The 24,653-nt window shown below is 34.9% G+C and overlaps 1 protein-coding gene across 1 annotated transcript in view; it reads right to left on the bottom strand.

Annotated features, from left to right (window-relative positions):
- Positions 1-24,653, bottom strand: part of LOC144453371 (WD repeat-containing protein 27-like) — a 174,869-nt gene that overhangs the window by 128,316 nt on the left and 21,900 nt on the right. The window contains exons 4-13 of the mRNA XM_078144648.1: positions 23,884-24,008; positions 16,954-17,067; positions 15,340-15,391; positions 14,771-14,965; positions 14,045-14,252; positions 13,015-13,118; positions 12,691-12,785; positions 12,120-12,331; positions 2,180-2,365; positions 723-803 (exon numbers count right to left, since the gene is read on the bottom strand). Coding sequence (XP_078000774.1) covers positions 723-803; positions 2,180-2,365; positions 12,120-12,331; positions 12,691-12,785; positions 13,015-13,118; positions 14,045-14,252; positions 14,771-14,965; positions 15,340-15,391; positions 16,954-17,067; positions 23,884-24,008 — 1,372 coding nt within the window. The remainder of the gene's footprint in view (positions 1-722; positions 804-2,179; positions 2,366-12,119; positions 12,332-12,690; positions 12,786-13,014; positions 13,119-14,044; positions 14,253-14,770; positions 14,966-15,339; positions 15,392-16,953; positions 17,068-23,883; positions 24,009-24,653) is intronic.

The following is a 24,653-nucleotide window of genomic DNA, read 5'->3' as shown; positions in this document are numbered from 1 at the left end:
ATCTACAGTGTTCTGTCAAATCAATATTGCATACAATTTACACTCTGTTATCACAACTACAGTGTTCTGTCAAATCAATATTGCATACAATTTACACTCTGTTATCACATCTACAGTGTTCTGTCAAATCAATATTGCATACAATTTACACTCTGTTATCACATCTACAGTGTTCTGTCAAATCAATATTGCATACAATTTACACTCTGTTATCACATCTACAGTGTTCTGTCAAATCAATATTTCACTAATTTACACTCTGTTATCAAATCTGTTTGTTCAGAATGTAAGGTAATTTACAGATAAAATTATTCTCTTACTAAATGTGTAATCTTGCAAGGGCATTATTGACACTGCATTTGTTTTGAGACCGTTGTAACTCAGAAATTCTACTTGCCAATTTCCAACATAGCAAACACCTTTTATATTTGTAAATGATATATTTTGTTGCCAATGAAATAAGTTACCCCCAGAATTGGAGGGTACTTAAAAATACAAGGTTACAGTTCTTTCCAGGCCATTATAGTAGAAGGTTCCACCTTATGATTATTTGAAAACAAAAGGAATGAGTTTATATAATACATGCTTGTGTTTGACAAATTTCCAACAAATCTTAACACTACTTTCTGCTAGATCACTGGTTCAGTAAAAGTATCACATACTATGCAATCATGCTATACATTTTGCATACAATAAAATATCAAACACTAAACAGAACTCACCTATTTGCAGAGTTTGGTTTAGAATGTCTTGAACCTGCACTGCTCCTTGATTTATTAGTTATTGGTGAAAACATGTTCATTCTGAAATAACAGAAATACAACATTATCATTTTTATATGATGCACACACGTCACTTTCTAAACTTTGATAAAAACCAATAATGTTCTGTTCTGCAACTCAATTCATGTAAAGATTAAGCTCTGACCTAATATAACGGGCCTCGTTATTCCCATAAAAATATTTAACAACATTGAGTACAAAATTAACCAAAACATATTTAGATATGCTTAGTGCAACATAAATTTCAATTTATTATATACTGCACAAGAGATTATTGAGGTATTTTTTCTTTATTTTTTATCTTGGCAGTGTGTGATTGGGATAGTGAATAACTCCCTTCCATCTATTTTCTTCTGTACAGCCAGAAGATTTACCATGGTGTGTCTGTATAGCCAGAAGATTTACCTTGGTGCATCTGTATAGCCAGAAGATTTACCATGGTGTGTCTATATAGCCAGAAGACTATCCATGGTGCATCTGTATAGCCAGAAGACTTGCCTTGGTGCGTCTGTATAGCCAGAAGATTTACCTTGGTGCATCTGTATAGCCAGAAGACTATGCATGGTGCATCTGTATAGCCAGACGACTTACCTTGGTGCATCTGTATAGCCAGAAGATTTACCTTGGTGCGTCTGTATAGCCAGAAGATTTACCTTGGTGCATCTGTATAGCCAGAAGATTTACCTTGGTGCGTCTGTATAGCCAGAAGATTTACCTTGGTGCGTCTGTATAGCCAGAAGATTTACCTTGGTGCGTCTGTATAGCCAGAAGACTTACCTTGGTGCATCTGTATAGCCAGAAGACTTGCCTTGGTGCATCTGTATAGCCAGAAGACTTACCTTGGTGCATCTGTATAGCCAGAAGACTTACCTTGGTGCATCTGTATAGCCAGAAGATTTACCTTGGTGCATCTGTATAGCCAGAAGATTTACCTTGGTGCGTCTGTATAGCCAGAAGATTTACCATGGTGTGTCTGTATAGCCAGAAGACTTACCTTGGTGCGTCTGTATAGCCAGAAGATTTACCTTGGTGCGTCTGTATAGCCAGAAGACTTACCTTGGTGCATCTGTATAGCCAGAAGATTTACCATGGTGCGTCTGTATAGCCAGAAGATTTACCATGGTGCATCTGTATAGCCAGAAGACTTACCTTGGTGCGTCTGTATAGCCAGAAGATTTACCTTGGTGCATCTGTATAGCCAGAAGATTTACCTTGGTGTGTCTGTATAGCCAGAAAACTTACCTTGGTGCGTCTGTATAGCCAGACAACTTACCTTGGTGCGTCTGTATAGCCAAGAGACTTACCTTGGTGTGTCTGTATAGCCAGAAGATTTACCATGGTGCATCTGTATAGCCAGAAGACTTACCTTGGTGCATCTGTATAGCCAGAAGACTTACCTTGGTGGGTCTGTATAGCCAGAAGACTTCACCTTGCTTTTGAATGTTAATGGTTGGTTGTCAGTATTAACAACACCTTTCTTTGCCCCAGCTGGTGGCCACAGTTTGCCTTTCTTTGGCGGAGTTGTTTCTTTTGTTTTGGGTACCAGATCAGACTTGAGAGGAGAATTTGCCAGAAGTGGTGTGCTGAAACATTCAATTTTGAGATTCTAATTTCAACCTACTAATGATATGATTGGTGTTATCTTCATCTTTATCCCTCAATACAGCTTGGTGTACATCTCACTCTGTGACATCACAATATATAGTTGCAGTAGAGTTACAAGATTCAAATAAGGTAACTTTTACTACTACTACTTCTACTACTACCACTTCTACTACTACTACTACTACTACTACTATACTATTACTACTACTACTACTACTACTACTACCACTTCTACTACTACTTCTACTACTACTACTTTTACTACTACTTCTACTACTACTACTACTACTACTACTACTACTACTACTACTACTACTACTACTACTACTACTACTACTACTACCACTACTACTACTACTACTACTTCTATACTACTACCACTACTATACTACTACTACTTCTACCATCACCACCACCACTACTACTACTACCTTTGCCAACACTGCCGCTACCACCAGCACCAGCACCAGCACCAGCACCAGCACTACTGCTGGTATTATGGAGTCAAGTATCAATTTCTATTCTACTATCCCTATTCATATCATGTAACCTTTGACCAGGGGCATGAGGCAACAATTCTGGTGAAACTCGAAGATGATAATGATCTCATACAGGTAATAAAGGCCCAAGTTAGATATGAGTCACATTTACATACTTACTTCTTTATTTATAGTATATTTTAATAAACTCATTAAACACGTCTACACATATTTGTTATTTTGGGTATAAGGCCAGAAATGGAATGATTAAAACTAGTATATGTATGTACTTGTACACTTTCTGGTCTTTTAAAAAAATGAAACATTTTTTTATAATAATCGCAGAAAAAAAGTTTATATAAATATGGAAGACTCCAATAAAGAATAAAGAAAAAAGAAAGTATACGGATAGACATGGTGCAAAATCGACGTTTAGTGCGCTCGCGACAGCTGACGCGCTCCGCTGCTTGGCGTATGCGTGCTCGAGCTCAAACGCATTCCTTGCTTAAATTTGTAATACAGAGGGGTAGGACACGGCATCGAATAAACCAATCAGGACGCTTCAAATCGAACAGGTGACCCAGGAATTTTCTCTCGAAGCTTGATACCACCTGCTGCCCTCTTGTGGTGAGATATATATTTCGCATGTTGCAGTACATTGTGACGTTTGCGGGACAGTAAAACAGAATGCCGAAACAGCATATTATATGAACTGAAGCTCAGAAACGGTGCGTCTTTTGCGAGGGATATAAACAAAAACACAATTGATAATATCTTGGTTTAATCAATATTTGGTGCCGTAGAGTTGCGGTAGGCTCGAACACACAGTCGATTCCGGTCTATATTATTTTCATAAAATTACGTAAAAATAATCATTAAACATTAGTCGTCATATCTGTGTCTCTTCAAAATATACCTTTGAATGAAAGAGAAAACGTAACAACATCATTTGACTGAATAAACAAATACTCGTAAGTTTGCCTGAAACAGAAAGCGTCTGTGAACGAGGGCGATGTGGTTTCAAGCTTACGACGAAAAAGAACACCACAGTGTCCTACCCTTCCTTTTTTAGCAAATGAGCAAATTGAGCAAATGTTGAGCTCGTGGAGGTTGAATTTTCAAATTCCAAGATTCGAATCATTCGATCTCGCAACAAGACAAAGAAGTAAATTCTACGACCGTTGGGGGCGCTATTCAATCGGTACACTCCACAGCAGCGTCCCGTATATTCTATTTATATTCCAGTGCGATTCGATCGAGTTAAATATATGTGTTTCTCTGTGTATTATAATTAGATATTAATTAGCGATTCGGGATACTGAAATAATGATAAACAAGAACTTGACGAAACTTGTTGATGTTGTCTATATTCACGTTTTTCAATATTGTTATTGACACCAGAATTGTTGCCCCATGCCCTTGCTTTGACCTACATCTCTGATATTGCTAATTTAAAAGCTGTTTAAACATACTGACTGGGGTCTGCTTCATCATGGGGCTATGTTGTGACTAATACTGGTTCCATACAAAGTGATATGCAATGATTAACTCTCATCAAATTCATTTTGTAAAATATTTCAAATGGATTTGCTAGATGTGGTCACACTTCAAGTCGCCAACTCTAGAAAGTGATACTGTTGGCTTAGTCTTGTAGTAGGACATCAGATCTATACTTTGGAATGTTGCTGAATGAATCTAAAAGGTAATGACAGTACATGTACCTCTGTACGGACTAGCACCCTAAGCCTTTGGTTATTTTTAAAGTTAGCAGAATAACCAGAGGGTTTAGAGGATATACTATGATCAGGTGTATGAAATTCACAAAACATTTCAAACCTGACTCTCTCTCACTTTAAAGGGAAGGTCCAATCAAAAATATTTGCACTTTTAGATAGCTCAACTTTATGTTTGTAACTGATATGTATGTGAATTTTAGAAATAAAATGAAACATATTAAAGTTATGTGACTTTGAAATGTCAAAATTCTGCTATGTTGAGCCTGACTGTGTGCCGCCCTTTTGGGAACTTTTGCTGCAAAGGATGCTGGTAAAACTCCCTGCTTGTGACATCACGTCATCCTAAACGTCCACTGGCATCTAGATCTAAGTGTGTGTGTAGCAGCTGTTCATCATTGACAAACATGCCAAGGTATAAATATAATGGATGTAATCGTCATTTTCAGCGCCATGCCTGATGGGAAATCATTTTCACTATAACTGATCCTCAGAGACACCCAGTATTATGTAAATTTTGGCTGCAAACTGATTTATCTGAAGAAAAAGTGGTTCAAATACCATTTGAGTTTGTTCAGGACCACTTTAAACCATATACTTGTATTATTATAGGTTCATGTTTAAACCAAGTGATTTCAAAGGAAATTTGGACGTGTTGTGTAAAAATCATGTTGGTACACATTGCCCACTTTTATAGAATTTCTTGATGTCTGTGTGCTCCGTAAACATGATCTCATAAGTTTTGATCAAATTGTAAAACTGTACTGTGACATGATCTGGATATTGATAGTTACTATAGTATATTTAGTACCTGGTCAGATCGAGATTTGTATCACATATTAATTATATATATATAAGGCATGTTATTGCACAACAAATTGACTATATTTTAGCATGAATGTTATAATGTTCGCATTTCATTTGGTATGGTATTTCCGTCCGGGCAGGCCATTTCCCATGTAGCCGTGACCCGGGTGTGACATCAAGGCGCCGGGTGGGCAAACTCAACTGACAAGGAATTTATTCAAGGTAGCAGACATTTTACTATTTCTGCAAGGTACCTTTTCTTTTGTTTTTCCGTAAGACGTTCAAATTACTGCTGATTGAGATACATTGGATATCATGTCAGTTATAGGAGACAAATAGCATTGTGCTGTTATTTTGAAATGCATCCGAGCAAGAGAGCCTTTGCAGATTTTGGCATCATGATACCTTCAGTGCTATGTCAGATGAGATAACACCAAAGAAAGTGTCCTGACAACCATGTACAAGTAATTTTTATGGAGAACAAAACTGTGGTCAACATTGCTAGAATTTAGAAAATATTGACATGGGTGAGTTTGTTCCATACTCTCATTCATTGTTGCAACAACCAATGTCTATCGGGTTCAAAAATCCCGGTTAAAAATGAAACTCGTCGTTAGTCTGATTGATGAGTAAACTATGTGTTTTCACCATACACGAGAGTGTTTTGCCATTCGTTTACTAGTTCATTTACGGAAGTCAGATTTTCCATGGCTATGTCAGTATGAATGCTACGTTCTCCTTTGTTTATAGTTCAGAGTTGTCGTGTGTCATCACAGTACATTCTATGACCTTTCCTCTTAGTGAAAGTAGACCACAAATTTGTTCTAGCAGAAAGTTTTGTTGGATAAATATCCCTCTTGAAAACTTTGTACTTGCTCTATTTCATTTCCTTTTGATTGGGTTCATTAATAACACACAGTGACACGTAGCAGTTTCGCTGTCTTCTTTCAAAGCACGATCGTGACCTGTCTTCACATTTATAGTGTTGCGTCATTTTTACCTCCCGTAAGGGTACGGGAGGTATTAAAAGGGGAATGTCTGTCTGTGTGTGTGTGTGTGTCTGTCTGTCTGTCTGTGTCATCATTTTCTAAAAATCGGCTGGCTCAATTGTAATGAAATTTGGGATATATAATCTTTAGGGTAATAGCTAGACCTGATTAGGTTTTGAGCCAGATCTGTTAATGTTTAATTAGAGAAATTTGCATATTAATGAAATCAACTAATTACGCAATATCTTAAGACTGCATACTTCAATTTCAATATAATTTAGTATATTTGTTAAACATAACAACATACATTTGTCCTATAAAATTCGTTGATGTATCTTACAGCGTTAAGGAATAATTTTCATAATTAATTATTTTTGGTAATTAGGCTATATCTTAAGAATACATGCTTCAATTTCAATACAATTCTCAGTACATACATTAACCATAACAAATTGTGTATGTCCTATAAAGTTAGTTGATGTACCTTACAGTGTTAATGAATAATTTGCATAATTAATGAATTTCGGTAATTAGGCTGTATCTTAAGACTGCATTGTCCAAAAAACAAAGCCTGTTACCATAGTTTTTTTAGTTTAATGAGTTATTTGCATAATTAGTGATTCCCTTACGGGAGGCATTCAGTTTAAATCTGGTACTTTGATAAAGATGTACCTTTATCAAAATGAAAACAATCGACTCTCAGTACCACAGAAAGCAAAGCATACAACCTACTATGCATTGTTTTCAAAAAAATTACAATCATACTAAAGATATTTTAGGACGCTAACTTGCCTTCTTTATAAAGTTAAAACACCAATTTCAAAGCATTTTATTTTATTCCTGGTGACACTCGTGGGGAACTTGGGTAAATTGATCAGGAAGTGGTAAGTTAAACATTTACTGGCTTTATACATTGATCAGGAAGTGGTAACATTTACTGGCTTTATACATTGATCAGGAAGTGGTAACATTTACTGGCTTTATACATTGATCAGGAAGTGGTAACATTTACTGGCTTTATACATGGATCAGGAAGTGGTAACATTTACTGGCTTTATACATTGATCAGGAAGTGGTAACATTTACTGGCTTTATACATGGATCAGGAAGTGGTAACATTTACTGGCTTTATACATTGATCAGGAAGTGGTAACATTTACTGGCTTTATACATGGATCAGGAAGTGGTAACATTTACTGGCTTTATACATTGATCAGGAAGTGGTAACATTTACTGGCTTTATACATTGATCAGGAAGTGGTAACATTTACTGGCTTTATACATTGATCAGGAAGTGGTACCATTTACTGGCTTTATACATGGATCAGGAAGTGGTAACATTTACTGGCTTTATACATGGATCAAGAAGTGGTAACATTTACTGGCTTTATACATGGATCAGGAAGTGGTAACATTTACTGGCTTTATACATGGATCAGGAAGTGGTAACATTTACTGGCTTTATACATGGATCAGGAAGTGGTAACATTTACTGGCTTTATACATGGATCAGGAAGTGGTAACATTTACTGGCTTTATACATGGATCAGGAAGTGGTAACATTTACTGGCTTTATACATGGATCAGGAAGTGGTAACATTTACTGGCTTTATACATGGATCAGGAAGTGGTAATATTTACTGACTTTATACATGGATCAGGAAGTGGTACCATTTACTGGCTTTATACATGGATCAGGAAGTGGTACCATTTACTGGCTTTATACATGGATCAGGAAGTGGTACCATTTACTGGCTTTATACATGGATCAGGAAGTGGTACCATTTACTGGCTTTATACATGGATCAGGAAGTGGTAACATTTACTGGCTTTATACATGGATCAGGAAGTGGTAACATTTACTGGCTTTATACATGGATCAGGAAGTGGTACCATTTACTGGCTTTATACATGGATCAGGAAGTGGTAACATTTACTGGCTTTATACATTGATCAGGAAGTGGTAACATTTACTGGCTTTATACATGGATCAGGAAGTGGTAACATTTACTGGCTTTATACATTGATCAGGAAGTGGTAACATTTACTGGCTTTATACATGGATCAGGAAGTGGTAACATTTACTGGCTTTATACATTGATCAGGAAGTGGTAACATTTACTGGCTTTATACATGGATCAGGAAGTGGTAACATTTACTGGCTTTATACATGGATCAGGAAGTGGTAACATTTACTGGCTTTATACATGGATCAGGAAGTGGTAACATTTACTGGCTTTATACATGGATCAGGAAGTGGTAACATTTACTGGCTTTATACATTGATCAGGAAGTGGTAACATTTACTGGCTTTATACATGGATCAGGAAGTGGTAACATTTACTGGCTTTATACATGGATCAGGAAGTGGTAACATTTACTGGCTTTATACATTGATCAGGAAGTGGTACCATTTACTGGCTTTATACATGGATCAGGAAGTGGTAACATTTACTGGCTTTATACATGGATCGGGAAGTGGTAACATTTACTGGCTTTATACATTGATCAGGAAGTGGTAACATTTACTGGCTTTATACATGGATCGGGAAGTGGTAACATTTACTGGCTTTATACATGGATCGGGAAGTGGTAACATTTACTGGCTTTATACATGGATCAGGAAGTGGTAACATTTACTGGCTTTATACATGGATCAGGAAGTGGTAACATTTACTGGCTTTATACATTGATCAGGAAGTGGTAACATTTACTGGCTTTATACATGGATCGGGAAGTGGTAACATTTACTGGCTTTATACATGGATCGGGAAGTGGTAACATTTACTGGCTTTATACATTGATCGGGAAGTGGTAACATTTACTGGCTTTATACATTGATCGGGAAGTGGTAACATTTACTGGCTTTATACATGGATCAGGAAGTGGTAACATTTACTGGCTTTATACATGGATCAGGAAGTGGTAACATTTACTGGCTTTATACATGGATCAGGAAGTGGTAACATTTACTGGCTTTATACATTGATCAGGAAGTGGTAACATTTACTGGCTTTATACATGGATCAGGAAGTGGTAACATTTACTGGCTTTATACATGGATCAGGAAGTGGTAACATTTACTGGCTTTATACATTGATCAGGAAGTGGTAACATTTACTGGCTTTATACATGGATCAGGAAGTGGTAACATTTACTGGCTTTATACATTGATCAGGAAGTGCTAACATTTACTGGCTTTATACATGGATCAGGAAGTGGTAACATTTACTGGCTTTATACATGGATCAGGAAGTGGTAACATTTACTGGCTTTATACATGGATCAGGAAGTGGTAACATTTACTGGCTTTATACATGGATCAGGAAGTGGTAACATTTACTGCCTTTATACATGGATCAGGAAGTGGTAACATTTCCTGGCTTTATACATGGATCAGGAAGTGGTAACATTTACTGGCTTTATACATGGATCAGGAAGTGGTAACATTTACTGGCTTTATACATTGATCAGGAAGTGGTAACATTTACTGGCTTTATACATGGATCAGGAAGTGGTAACATTTACTGGCTTTATACATGGATCAGGAAGTGGTACCATTTACTGGCTTTATACATGGATCAGGAAGTGGTAACATTTACTGGCTTTATACATGGATCAGGAAGTGGTAACATTTACTGGCTTAATTTATACATGGATCAGGAAGTGGTAACATTTACTGGCTTAATTTATACATGGATCAGGAAGTGGTAACATTTACTGGCTTTATACATGGATCAGGAAGTGGTAACATTTACTGGCTTTATACATTGATCAGGAAGTGGTAACATTTACTGGCTTTATACATGGATCAGGAAGTGGTAACATTTACTGGCTTTATACATTGATCAGGAAGTGGTAACATTTACTGGCTTTATACATGGATCAGGAAGTGGTAACATTTACTGGCTTTATACATGGATCAGGAAGTGGTAACATTTACTGGCTTTATACATGGATCAGGCAGTGGTAACATTTACTGGCTTTATACATGGATCAGGAAGTGGTAACATTTACTGGCTTTATACATGGATCAGGAAGTGGTAACATTTACTGGCTTTATACATGGATCAGGAAGTGGTACCATTTACTGGCTTTATACATGGATCAGGAAGTGGTAACATTTACTGGCTTTATACATGGATCAGGAAGTGGTAACATTTACTGGCTTTATACATGGATCAGGAAGTGGTAACATTTACTGGCTTTATACATGGATCAGGAAGTGGTAACATTTACTGGCTTTATACATGGATCAGGAAGTGGTAACATTTACTGGCTTTATACATGGATCAGGAAGTGGTAACATTTACTGGCTTTATACATGGATCAGGAAGTGGTAACATTTACTGGCTTTATACATGGATCAGGAAGTGGTAACATTTACTGGCTTTATACATTGATCAGGAAGTGGTAACATTTACTGGCTTTATACATTGATCAGGAAGTGGTAACATTTACTGGCTTTATACATTGATCAGGAAGTGGTAACATTTACTGGCTTTATACATGGATCAGGAAGTGGTAACATTTACTGGCTTTATACATTGATCAGGAAGTGGTAACATTTACTGGCTTTATACATGGATCAGGAAGTGGTAACATTTACTGGCTTTATACATGGATCAGGAAGTGGTAACATTTACTGGCTTTATACATGGATCAGGAAGTGGTAACATTTACTGGCTTTATACATGGATCAGGAAGTGGTAACATTTACTGGCTTTATACATTGATCAGGAAGTGGTAACATTTACTGGCTTTATACATGGATCAGGAAGTGGTAACATTTACTGGCTTTATTCATGGATCAGGAAGTGGTAACATTTACTGGCTTTATACATTGATCAGGAAGTGGTAACATTTACTGGCTTTGTACATTGATCAGGAAGTGGTAACATTTACTGGCTTTATACATGGATCAGGAAGTGGTAACATTTACTGGCTTTATACATGGATCAGGAAGTGGTAACATTTACTGGCATTATACATTGATCAGGAAGTGGTAACATTTACTGGCTTTATACATGGATCAGGAAGTGGTAACATTTACTGGCTTTATACATGGATCAGGAAGTGGTAACATTTACTGGCTTTATACATGGATCAGGAAGTGGTAACATTTACTGGCTTTATACATGGATCAGGAAGTGGTAACATTTACTGGCTTTATACATTGATCAGGAAGTGGTAACATTTACTGGCTTTATACATTGATCAGGAAGTGGTAACATTTACTGGCTTTATACATGGATCGGGAAGTGTAACATTTACTGGCTTTATACATGGATCAGGAAGTGGTAACATTTACTGGCTTTATACATGGATCAGGAAGTGGTAACATTTACTGGCTTTATACATGGAATACTTTAGTCTCAGTGATAGGATGACATGACGTCACAATTTCTCAAAGTGAACACTGGAGGGCACTGTATTTAATGGAAAATGGTGACATACATGACCTTGTTATTTCAGAAGCTATACCAAAGATAAAAGATTTCAAAAAATGGTATAAATCACTTGTCACATATTTATTTTATCAATAGAAATTGCAATGTCATTTGATTGGACCTTCCCTTTAAAGTTGTGCAATGTAATTCCTTTTGCGAAAGTAATGTGTCAGGCATGTGACGAGATTCTAAAAGGTTTTCGAAAATGTCACACATCATGAATCTTTAGTGACTCACACAAATCAGAAACCTGCAATGCTTTTGTTCAATGTACCTTGATAAAACAGTAATTTCTGTCTCTATGTCTTCTCCAGTGGTTTGTATTTTTTCACTGGTCACTGAGTCCCCAGTCCCATCTTCACCAATATGCAGTGTCTCAGCAAACTGGTTTGTTATACTTTTTGGCCTGCTCGGTATGCAACTAGGATGTTGGATTTTCAACAAACTGACTGTTTTCTGGAAGAGACTGCCCACTAGACACCAAACCTGCAAATGATTGAAATGTGAAGTTAAACTGAAATGACATCAAACAGTCTAAAATTAACCTATCAGCAGAATATAATATGTTGTTATCACAGAAAGGATTAACATGTGTAGTGTTATTCAATTTTAGCAAAGTTTGGTAGAAAAGAATTTTTAAGTTATACTAATCATAGCATGGAAACTGCAAACATTTATTGATAAAATATAATGTGGCTGATGAAAAATTCTAACTTATTTCATGATCATCAAAATCTTTATTTGAATATGGGTAAAATGTTATATAGAGAGCAGTAAACAAACACTGTATAATATGAAAGACTAGATTTTAACAAACCAATACTTGGCGATTTGGGCATACTTACCTGCCTAATGTCTTCAGTTTGTGCAAAGGAAAATGAACCACTCAGGGAAATATACTTATGGGTTTCTTCAATGGAACTTTCTGATGGAAGGGGATCTGTAATACAATCAATATTAGGAAATTATATATAAAATTTTAGAGTAAAAACTATGATACAGAAACCAATTTCCAGCTACCAAGGTTTATCATCAGAAGTCTAAAGATCTTACACTCCATCTTCTCTTGATTTCCTTAGTACCAATTTAGACAATGAATACAGCTGCAGTGATATTTTGACAAACCCTTCCATGTACAAATGACAATGACCATTACACTATTATCTTACCTTGAAAGTCTATATATGAAGCTACTTCATAACTATGTGTATTAATTTGGATCAGGCACCCTGGTGTTGCAACCAATAACATGGGTGCTTTCTCTAAAAGATCACTGCAATGAATAAGACTGAGTATTATTAGGTGTTTTAATTATAAAGTGTAACATGTACAGTTTCTTATTGGTTTCTTCATGGATGTATCAAATAGAGCTGGTGAACAGTAACTTGAAGTGGACTATATCTTATTGCTATGATTCATATTGTCAAAGCTGTACAAATCAATATTGATAAGTAGGTAAAATCTACTTGTCAGTGAATTCCCAATCACCTTATTGATAAGTAGGTAAAATCTACTTGTCAGTGAATTCCAAATCACCTTATTGATAAGTAGGTAAAATCTACTTGTCAGTGAATTCCCCATCACCTTAATGATAAGTAGGTAAAATCTACTTGTCAGTGAATTCCCAATCACCTTAATGATAAGTAGGTAAAATCTACTTGTCAGTGAATTCCAAATCACCTTATTGATAAGTAGGTAAAATCTACTTGTCAGTGAATTCCCCATCACCTTAATGATAAGTAGGTAAAATCTACTTGTCAGTGAATTCCCAATCACCTTATTGATAAGTAGGTTCCCTTAATAAATCTCTGTTTCAATGTGGTAAGACTGGGAAAGACAGCAGACCTGAGAATGATTTGCTTATCAATCAATCAATCAATCAATCAATCAATCAATCAATCAATCAATCAATCAGTCAATCAATCAATCAATCAATCAATCAATCAATCAATCAAAGGAATTTGAAATCAAAGGACAGTTGGTGACGAACAAAGTTCAAATGGTATATTTTCCCATAAGAGGAGCGCTCCTCACAAGAATGCACGCTCACCATATGACTTTGTATTACAACAGGGTACATGAAGCAGACTTTTGTTGTTTGAGTGAAGTGAACAAGTTGCGTGCTTACAGTTAATCAAGTCATTGATGTAGCCAGGAGTAGTGTTACTGAGTGCCTTGTAGGTAATTAGTAGTACTTACCATACAATACTATCATCTGTTTGTAGGAATGATGGTTTTCTACCACCACTAGTTTTCCTACTACCATTGTCATCAGGTCTAAGTGCATAGTACAAACCTAATACAGCTTCACTAGCCTCAGACAATTCATCAACATTCATGGCTGCTGATTGGTCATCTGTTGATTGCTCTAACTGCCACGATGGACGGCTGCTGATGGTTGTTGGACCTAATGCCATATTTCATGTCAAAATAAGACAATCAAGACATAAATATGTATAGCTTGTTATAGTTTCAATTACTTGTACAAGGACAGATTGAATACACTGATGACATCAAATTTGTTCAAAGTCAGGTCTCCTTCGTCTCTTGTTTTCATTCTATTACAATCTACCAAAGTTACTTGGCAGCAAATTTGGTGAGGAAAGAGGTTTTTTTTGGTAGTTGGATATATTGATAATAAAAGAAAATTATGTAGTAATATTGATTTTCTGTGGAAATTTAGTCAGTGTCAATCCTGTTTTCCTACCTCCTGGTAGAAAGAAGATTTACTTACATGAACAGTACAGCACTCTTTGAGTTTTGTATGTTTAGTACAATGCAGACAGTTTAGACAAAATACAGTCAGCTATAATTAAACAAAGGCTAAGGACTGGTGTTCTTGAGCTTGTCCAAATTGCTGACAATGACTTTGTCAAAGACATATTATCAAGTTCAAGTCTACATGTATCAAATATTTCTACTGACCAGTTTTGTCAGGACTGGACACAGATTGATCCTTGGCTTCTCTTTGTCTCCTCAGTATCTTAGCAACATCAAGTTGATGAAGACATCTAAATCCATTGCCATCAGTCAGGTCATAAATTCTCATTTGACCATCACATGATCCAACTGCAAACTGAGGATTTACCATGTCCATGGATAGACTGATGAAAGGTGATGCTAACAATAGCATTTATCAAAAAGAAGGAGAATTCAAGTATGATGTCGTTATCTTAAACCATATTTTACTAATATGAAACATAATGAAGATATGATATGATATATGATAATATGAATCTTTATGATATGATATATATGATATATGATAATAGGATATACATTGTGATAATAAGATGTGATATATGATACGATATATGATATATATGATAAGATATGATATGATAAACCTGTATGATATGATACTATTGTTTACTTTGCATCTCACATTCATTTCATCAAACATTCAAACTGATCATTATTTTAACATTATTGACATTGTAAATAATTCCTATCAATAACTTTTCCATGATGTAAATATAAAAAGTTAAGATTACCTGAAATGATAGTTGATTGGTACACTAGACAGGAGTTAGAGATGTCCCATACCTACAATGATAAATACTAAGTGATTTATATACATGTACATGGTTAGAGATGTCCTATACCTACAATGATACATGGTAAGTTATGTATTTACATGGTTAGAGATGTCCCATACCTAGAATGATAAATGGTAAGTGATTTATTTACATGGTTAGAGATGTCCCATACCTAGAATGGTAAATGGTAAGTGATTTATATACATGTACATGGTTAGAGATGTCCCATACCTAGAATGATAAATGGTAAGTTATGTATTTACAAGGTTAGAGATGTCCCATACCTAGAATGGTATATGGTAAGTTATGTATTTACAAGGTTAGAGATGTCCCATACCTAGAATGGTAAATGGTAAGTGATTTATTTACATATACATGGTTAGAGATGTCCCATACCTAGAATGATAAATGGTAAGTGATTTATTTACAAGGTTAGAGATGTCCCATACCTAGAATGGTAAATGGTAAGTGATTTATTTACAAGGTTAATGGTTAGTGAGGGAGCTAACACAGTTAGTTGTGAGGAACAAGAATTAGAATCAGCATTATTCAGAACCTTTAATATATCTAGCTGAGAAAGGTAATGATTTTGATCTGTGGCTTATGGCGCCAGTAACTGTTACTGTAAGATTCAACTTGATGAAAACCCAACCAAGGCTTTAGTCAGTCACAAATATTAGAGACAAAAAATGTACATGTATCATAGATTCAATTGGTCTCATTACCATAAATATTCTATGATCAGATATAGAGACTACAGTGAGAATGTATCATAGATTCAAATCGTCTCATTACCGTAAATATTCTATGATCAGATATAGAGACTACAGTGAGAATGTATCATAGATTCAATTGGTCTCATTACAATAACTATTCTATTTATTATAAATAATAACACCTGCCAACAAGGGCAATATCACAATTTAGTGCCTGCATAAGGGTTGGCACTCTTTACCAAAATTTTTGATGATGCCCAAGCCAAAATTTTGGTAAAGAGTGCCAGCTCAAGGGCAGGCACTAATTGTGATATTGCATGAGCACATGTGTTATTAATTTTATTACACCATACACTCATTGGTCCAGTTATTCACCTACTTTTCATTCATCATCATTCATCATACATGTAGAAGAAAAGTTTCACTTTGATGATGCATTTCAAAATTGTACTTGCATATAGGCATTTAATATGGACATAGCCTGCATTATTTGTAGGAGATTGAGTGTCCCCACAGCTATTCTGTAATTATATCTATTAAAATTTCTGCAAGAAATAAACATTTGTGTCTCCCTGTAGTTACTTTATCACCTCGACCGCGCAACATTGGAAAACATGCACATAAGAGAAGCGCAACATTTAAAATAACTTCAGTGGGCAATAGTGCCGGGCATTAGACTTTGAATGTGCAGGTAATATCACCATGCAGGCAATAGTCTATTTAAAGAAGATCATGTGATTCGATTCTGACCAATGTCAGCCTCTGTAAGAATGTTGAGTTGTAATAAAATCAGATATAGAGACTACATGTATGTACAGTGAGAATGTATCATAGATTCAATTGGTCTCATTACCTTAAATGTTCTATCATCAGATATAGAGACTACAGTAGAATCATAATGTGGACAGAATTCAGCACAGTTGACAGTAGCTGTGTGACCTTCTAGTCTTGTATCTATCCTTTCACTCTGTAAGACAAAATGTAAGCATGACCTTTAAAGTACAAAACTAGCAAGTGGTGAAGATCAGATAATATACAAATGTAGTCATAGAAGAGTTATACATACTCTTGATATACAATTCATAGAAGAGCTATAGTCTTGATCTACAATTCATAGAAGAGCTATAGTCTTGATCTACAATTCATAGAAGAACTATACAGTCTTGATCTACAATTCATAGAAGAGCTATAGTCTTGATCTACAATTCATAGAAGAGCTATAGTCTTGATCTACAATTCATAGAAGAACTATACAGTCTTGATCTACAATTCATAGAAGAGCTATAGTCTTGATCTACAATTCATAGAAGAGCTATAGTCTTGATCTACAATTCATAGAAGAGCTATAGTCTTGATCTACAATTCATAGAAGAACTATACAGTCTTGATCTACAATTCATAGAAGAGTTATAGTCTTGATCTACAATTCATAGAAGAGCTATACAGTCTTGATCTACAATTCATAGAAGAGCTATAGTCTTGATCTACAATTCATAGAAGAGCTATACAGTCTTGATCTACAATTCATAGAAGAGCTATAGTCTTGATCTACAATTCATAGAAGAGCTATACAGTCTTGATCTACAATTCATAGAAGAGCTATAGTCTTGATCTACAATTCATAGAAGAACTATAGTCTTGATCTACAATTCAAAGAAGATCTATACAGTCTTGATATACAATTCATAGAAGAGCTATACAGTCTTGATGTACAATTCATAGAAGAGCTATACAGTCTTGATCTACAATTCATAGAAGAGCTATACAGTCTTGATCTACAATTCATAGAAGAGCTATAGTCTTGATCTACAATTCATAGAAGAACTATAGTCTTGATCTACAATTCATAGAAGAGCTATAGTCTTGATCTACAATTCATAGAAGAGCTATACAGTCTTGATGTACAATTCATAGAAGAGCTATACAGTCTTGATCTACAATTCATAGAAGAGCTATAGTCTTGATCTACAATTCATAGAAGAGCTATATAGTCTTGATGTACAATTCATAGAAGAGCTATACAGTCTTGATGTACAATTCATAGAAGAGCTATAGTCTGATCTACAATTCATAGAAGAGCTATACAGTCTAGATCTACAATTCATAGAAGAGCTATAGTCTGATCTACAATTCATAGAAGAGCTATGCAGTGTTGATCTACAATTCATAGAAGAGCTATACAGTCTTGATCTACAATTCATAGAAGAGCTATACAGTCTTGATCTACAATTCATAGAAGAGCTATACAGTCTTGATCTACAATTCATAGAAGAGCTATACAGTCTTGATCTACAATTCATAGAAGAGCTATAGTCTTGATTTACAATTCATAGAAGAGCTATGAACTCTTGATCTACAATATTCATAGAAGAGCTATATAGTCTTGATCTACAATTCATAAAAGAACTATAGTCTTGATCTACAATTCATAGAAGAACTATAGTCTTGATCTACAATTCATAGAAGAGCTATACAGTCTTGATCATTCTACAATACATAGAAGAGCTATAGTCTTGATCTACAATTCATAGAAGAGCTATACAGTCTTGATCTTTAATTCATAGAAGAGCTATAGTCTTGCTCTAAAATTCAAAGAACTATAGTCTTGATCTACAATTCATAGCAGAGCTATAGTCTTGATCTACAATTCATAGAAGAGCTATACAGTCTTGATCTACAGTTTATAGAAGGGCTATAGTCTTGATCTACAATTCATAAGAGCTATACAGTGTTGATCTACAATTCATAGAAGAGCCATAGTCTTGATGTACAATTCATAGAAGAGCCATAGTCTTGATGTACAATTCATAGAAGATCTATACAGTCTTGATGTACAATTCATAGAAGAGCTATACAATGTTGATGTACAATTCATAGAAGAGCTATACAGTCTTGATGTACAATTCATAGAAGAGCTATACAGTCTTGATGTACAATTCATAGAAGAGCTATACAGTCTTGATGTACAATTCATAGAAGAGCTATACAGTCTTGATGTACAATTCATAGAAGAGCTATACAGTCTTGATGTACAATTCATAGAAGAGCTATACAGTCTTGATATACAATTCATAGAAGAGCTATACAGTCTTGATATACAATTCATAGAAGAGCTATACAGTCTTGATGTACAATTCATAGAAGAGCTATACAGTCTTGATGTACAATTCATAGAAGAGCTATACAGTCTTGATGTACAATTCATAGAAGAGCTATAGTCTTGATCTACAATTCATAGAAGAGCTATAGTCTTGATCTACAATTCATTGAAGAGCTATACAGTCTTGATGTACAATTCATAGAAGAGCTATAGTCTTGATCTACAATTCATAGAAGAGCTATAGTCTTGATCTACAATTCAAAGAAGAGCGATACAGTCTTGATGTACAATTCATAGAAGAGCTATACAGTCTTGATGTACAATTCATAGAAGAGCTATACAGTCTTGATCTACAATTCATAGAAGAGCTACAGTCTTGATGTACAATTCATAGAAGAGCTATAGTCTTGATCTACAATTCATAGAAGAGCTATACAGTCTTGATCTACAATTCATAGAAGAGCTATACAGTCTTGATCTACAATTCATAGAAGAGCTATACAGTCTTGATATACAATTCATAGAAGAGCTATACAGTCTTGATGTACAATTCACAGAAGAGCTATATAGTCTTGATCTACAATTCATTGAAGAGCTATACAGTCTTGATGTACAATTTATAGAAGAGCTATAGTCTTGATCTACAATTCATAGAAGAGCTATAGTCTTGATCTACAATTCAAAGAAGAGCGATAGTCTTGATCTACAATTCATAGAAGAGCTATACAGTCTTGATCTACAATTCATAGAAGAGCTATACAGTCTTGATCTACAATTCATAGAAGAGCTATACAGTCTTGATCTACAATTCATAGAAGAGCTTGATGTACAATTCATAGAAGAGCTATACAGTCTTGATGTACAATTCATAGAAGAGCTATACAGTCTTGATCTACAATTCATAGAAGAGCTATACAGTCTTGATGTACAATTCATAGAAGAGCTATAGTCTTGATGTACAATTCATAGAAGAGCTATACAGTCTTGATGTACAATTCATAGAAGAGCTATACAGTCTTGATGTACAATTCATAGAAGAGCTATACAGTCTTGATCTACAATTCATAGAAGAGCTACAGTCTTGATCTACAATTCATAGAAGAGCTATACAGTCTTGATCTACAATTCATAGAAGAGCTATAGTCTTGATCTACAATTCATAGAAGAGCTATACAGTCTTGATCTACAATTCATAGAAGAGCTATACAGTCTTGATGTACAATTCATAGAAGAGCTACAGTCTTGATCTACAATTCATAGAAGAGCTATAGTCTTGATCTACAATTCATAGAAGAGCTATACAGTCTTGATCTACAATTCATAGCAGAGCTATAGTCTTGATGTACAATTCATAGAAGAGCTATACAGTCTTGATCTACAATTCATAGAAGAGCTATACAGTCTTGATCTACAATTCATAGAAGAGCTATACAGTCTTGATCTACAATTCATAGAAGAGCTATAGTCTTGATCTACAATTCATAGAAGAGCTATACAGTCTTGATCTACAATTCATAGCAGAGCTATAGTCTTGATCTACAATTCATAGAAGAGCTATAGTCTTGATCTACAATTCATAGAAGAGCTATACAGTCTTGATGTACAATTCATAGAAGAGCTATACAGTCTTGATCTACAATTCATAGAAGAGCTATACAGTCTTGATGTACAATTCATAGAAGAGCTACACAGTCTTGATCTACAATTCATAGAAGAGCTATAGTCTTGATCTACAATTCATAGAAGAGCTATAGTCTTGATCTACAATTCATAGAAGAGCTATACAGTCTTGATCTACAATTCATTGAAGAGCTATACAGTCTTGATGTACAATTCATAGAAGAGCTATAGTCTTGATCTACAATTCATAGAAGAGCTATAGTCTTGATCTACAATTCAAAGAAGAGCGATACAGTCTTGATCTACAATTCATAGAAGAGCTATAGTCTTGATCTACAATTCATAGAAGAGCTATAGTCTTGATCTACAATTCATTGAAGAGCTATACAGTCTTGATGTACAATTCATAGAAGAGCTATAGTCTTGATCTACAATTCATAGAAGAGCTATAGTCTTGATCTACAATTCAAAGAAGAGCTATAGTCTTGATCTACAATTCATAGAAGAGCTATACAGTCTTGATGTACAATTCATAGAAGAGCTATACAGTCTTGATGTACAATTCATAGAAGAGCTATACAGTCTTGATGTACAATTCATAGAAGAGCTATACAGTCTTGATGTACAATTCATAGAAGAGCTATATAGTCTTGATCTACAATTCATTGAAGAGCTATACAGTCTTGATGTACAATTCATAGAAGAGCTATAGTCTTGATCTACAATTCATAGAAGAGCTATAGTCTTGATCTACAATTCAAAGAAGAGCGATACAGTCTTGATCTACAATTCATAGAAGAGCTATACAGTCTTGATCTACAATTCATAGAAGAGCTATACAGTCTTGATGTACAATTCATAGAAGAGCTATACAGTCTTGATCTACAATTCATAGAAGAGCTTGATGTACAATTCATAGAAGAGCTATACAGTCTTGATGTACAATTCATAGAAGAGCTATACAGTCTTGATGTACAATTCATAGAAGAGCTATACAGTCTTGATGTACAATTCATAGAAGAGCTATACAGTCTTGATGTACAATTCATAGAAGAGCTATACAGTCTTGATCTACAATTCATAGAAGAGCTATAGTCTTGATCTACAATTCATAGAAGAGCTATACAGTCTTGATCTACAATTCATAGCAGAGCTATAGTCTTGATGTACAATTCATAGAAGAGCTATACAGTCTTGATCTACAATTCATAGAAGAGCTATAGTCTTGATGTACAATTCATAGAAGAGCTATACAGTCTTGATCTACAATTCATAGAAGAGCTATAGTCTTGATGTACAATTCATAGAAGAGCTATACAGTCTTGATCTACAATTCATAGAAGAGCTATACAGTCTTGATCTACAATTCATAGCAGAGCTATACAGTCTTGATGTACAATTCATAGAAGAGCTATACAGTCTTGATCTACAATTCATAGAAGAGCTATAGTCTTGATCTACAATTCATAGAAGAGCTATAGTCTTGATCTACAATTCATAGAAGAGCTATAGTCTTGATCTACAATTCATAGAAGAGCTATACAGTCTTGATCTACAATTCATAGCAGAGCTATAGTCTTGATCTACAATTCATAGAAGAGCTATAGTCTTGATCTACAATTCATAGAAGAGCTATAGTCTTGATCTACAATTCATAGAAGAGCTATACAGTCTTGATGTACAATTCATAGAAGAGCTATACAGTCTTGATCTACAATTCATAGAAGAGCTATACAGTCTTGATGTACAATTCATAGAAGAGCTATACAGTCTTGATCTACAATTCATAGAAGAGCTATAGTCTTGATCTACAATTCATAGAAGAGCTATAGTCTTGATCTACAATTCATAGAAGAGCTATAGTCTTGATGTACAATTCATAGAAGAGCTATACAGTCTTGATGTACAATTCATAGAAGAGCTATAGTCTTGATCTACAATTCATAGAAGAGCTATACAGTCTTGATCTACAATTCATAGCAGAGCTATAGTCTTGATCTACAATTCATAGAAGAGCTATAGTCTTGATCTACAATTCATGGAAGAGCTATAGTCTTGATCTACAATTCATAGAAGAGCTATACAGTCTTGATGTACAATTCATAGAAGAGCTATACAGTCTTGATCTACAATTCATAGAAGAGCTATACAGTCTTGATCTACAATTCATAGAAGAGCTATACAGTCTTGATCTACAATTCATAGAAGAGCTATAGTCTTGATCTACAATTCATAGAAGAGCTATAGTCTTGATCTACAATTCATAGAAGAGCTATACAGTCTTGATGTACAATTCATAGAAGAGCTATACAGTCTTGATCTACAATTCATAGAAGAGCTATAGTCTTGATCTACAATTCATAGAAGAGCTATACAGTCTTGATGTACAATTCATAGAAGAGCTATACAGTCTTGATCTACAATTCATAGAAGAGCTATACAGTCTTGATCTACAATTCATAGAAGAGCTATACAGTCTTGATGTACAATTCATAGAAGAGCTATACAGTCTGATCTACAATTCATAGAAGAGCTATAGTCTTGATCTACAATTCATAGAAGAGCTATACAGTCTTGATCTACAATTCATAGAAGAGCTATACAGTCTTGATGTACAATTCATAGAAGAGCTATACAGTCTTGATGTACAATTCATAGAAGAGCTATACAGTCTTGATGTACAATTCATAGAAGAGCTATACAGTCTTGATGTACAATTCATAGAAGAGCTATAGTCTTGATCTACAATTCATAGAAGAGCTATACAGTCTTGATCTACAATTCATAGAAGAGCTATACAGTCTTGATCTACAATTCATAGAAGAGCTATACAGTCTTGATGTACAATTCATAGAAGAGCTATACAGTCTTGATGTACAATTCATAGAAGAGCTATACAGTCTTGATCTACAATTCATAGAAGAGCTATACAGTCTTGATGTACAATTCATAGAAGAGCTATACAGTCTTGATGTACAATTCATAGAAGAGCTATACAGTCTGATCTACAATTCATAGAAGAGCTATACAGTCTTGATGTACAATTCATATATCAACACTTACTTTTGAATCTAAAATGAGTATTTCTTTATCAATACAAGCAGCAACCAGATTATCATCGGGACTGAAATTAACATATTGCACATAACCTTGACCTTTACTGATTACCTGACCTCTGACTTGTTGACCTGAAACAGAGAGACAAGAATGGAAAGTATTGTTGTTTTTGCTTTTACAGTAATACTGTTATTCTTATTTGTTGTTATATACATGTATCTATTTTTCTCTGTATTATTTCTGTAACCCTTCTTTGGGGATAAATGAAGGTACCCCACCCAGTATGTTGAATTATTGGACTACAAATTTGTGAATGCTGAACATCATACTTACTGTGATCTTTTTTGAATGAAAAGATTGAGCTTGATCAGGTCAATTTGATTGATGACATCTGATCCAGAACATATCTTGTCTCCTTTATTGACATCACAACTGCTGCAATCTTTGGAACATATGAGGGTGTAATCATGTATTCTATGTGTTGTACATTGTTGTTTCTTAAATCACAGAGCTGAACAATAATCAGAATGAGGCCAAATAAAACAAATAGCGTGTTTCCGATAACTGGACTGACCCTAGTGTAAGCTGCCGACCCTAAACATCTTATACATGCAAAAAGGTAAAATTATGACAATTTACTTCAGCCTATTTCCATGTGTAAATTTTCTTGCCAAAGTATCTTTGGTTACTTTCTTTAAAACCACATTCCAGAGAGAAATTATGTCTTTTCAGACTATAACAGCACAGTCTGTATATTGTGTTTGTCTACTTCTGAA

The sequence above is a fragment of the Glandiceps talaboti genome, chromosome 2 (genome assembly GCF_964340395.1).
Source record: "Glandiceps talaboti chromosome 2, keGlaTala1.1, whole genome shotgun sequence".
Taxonomy (NCBI): Eukaryota; Metazoa; Hemichordata; class Enteropneusta; family Spengelidae; genus Glandiceps; species Glandiceps talaboti.
Note: the sequence above shows the minus strand (reverse complement) of the source record. Positions and strands in the feature narration are given on the sequence as shown.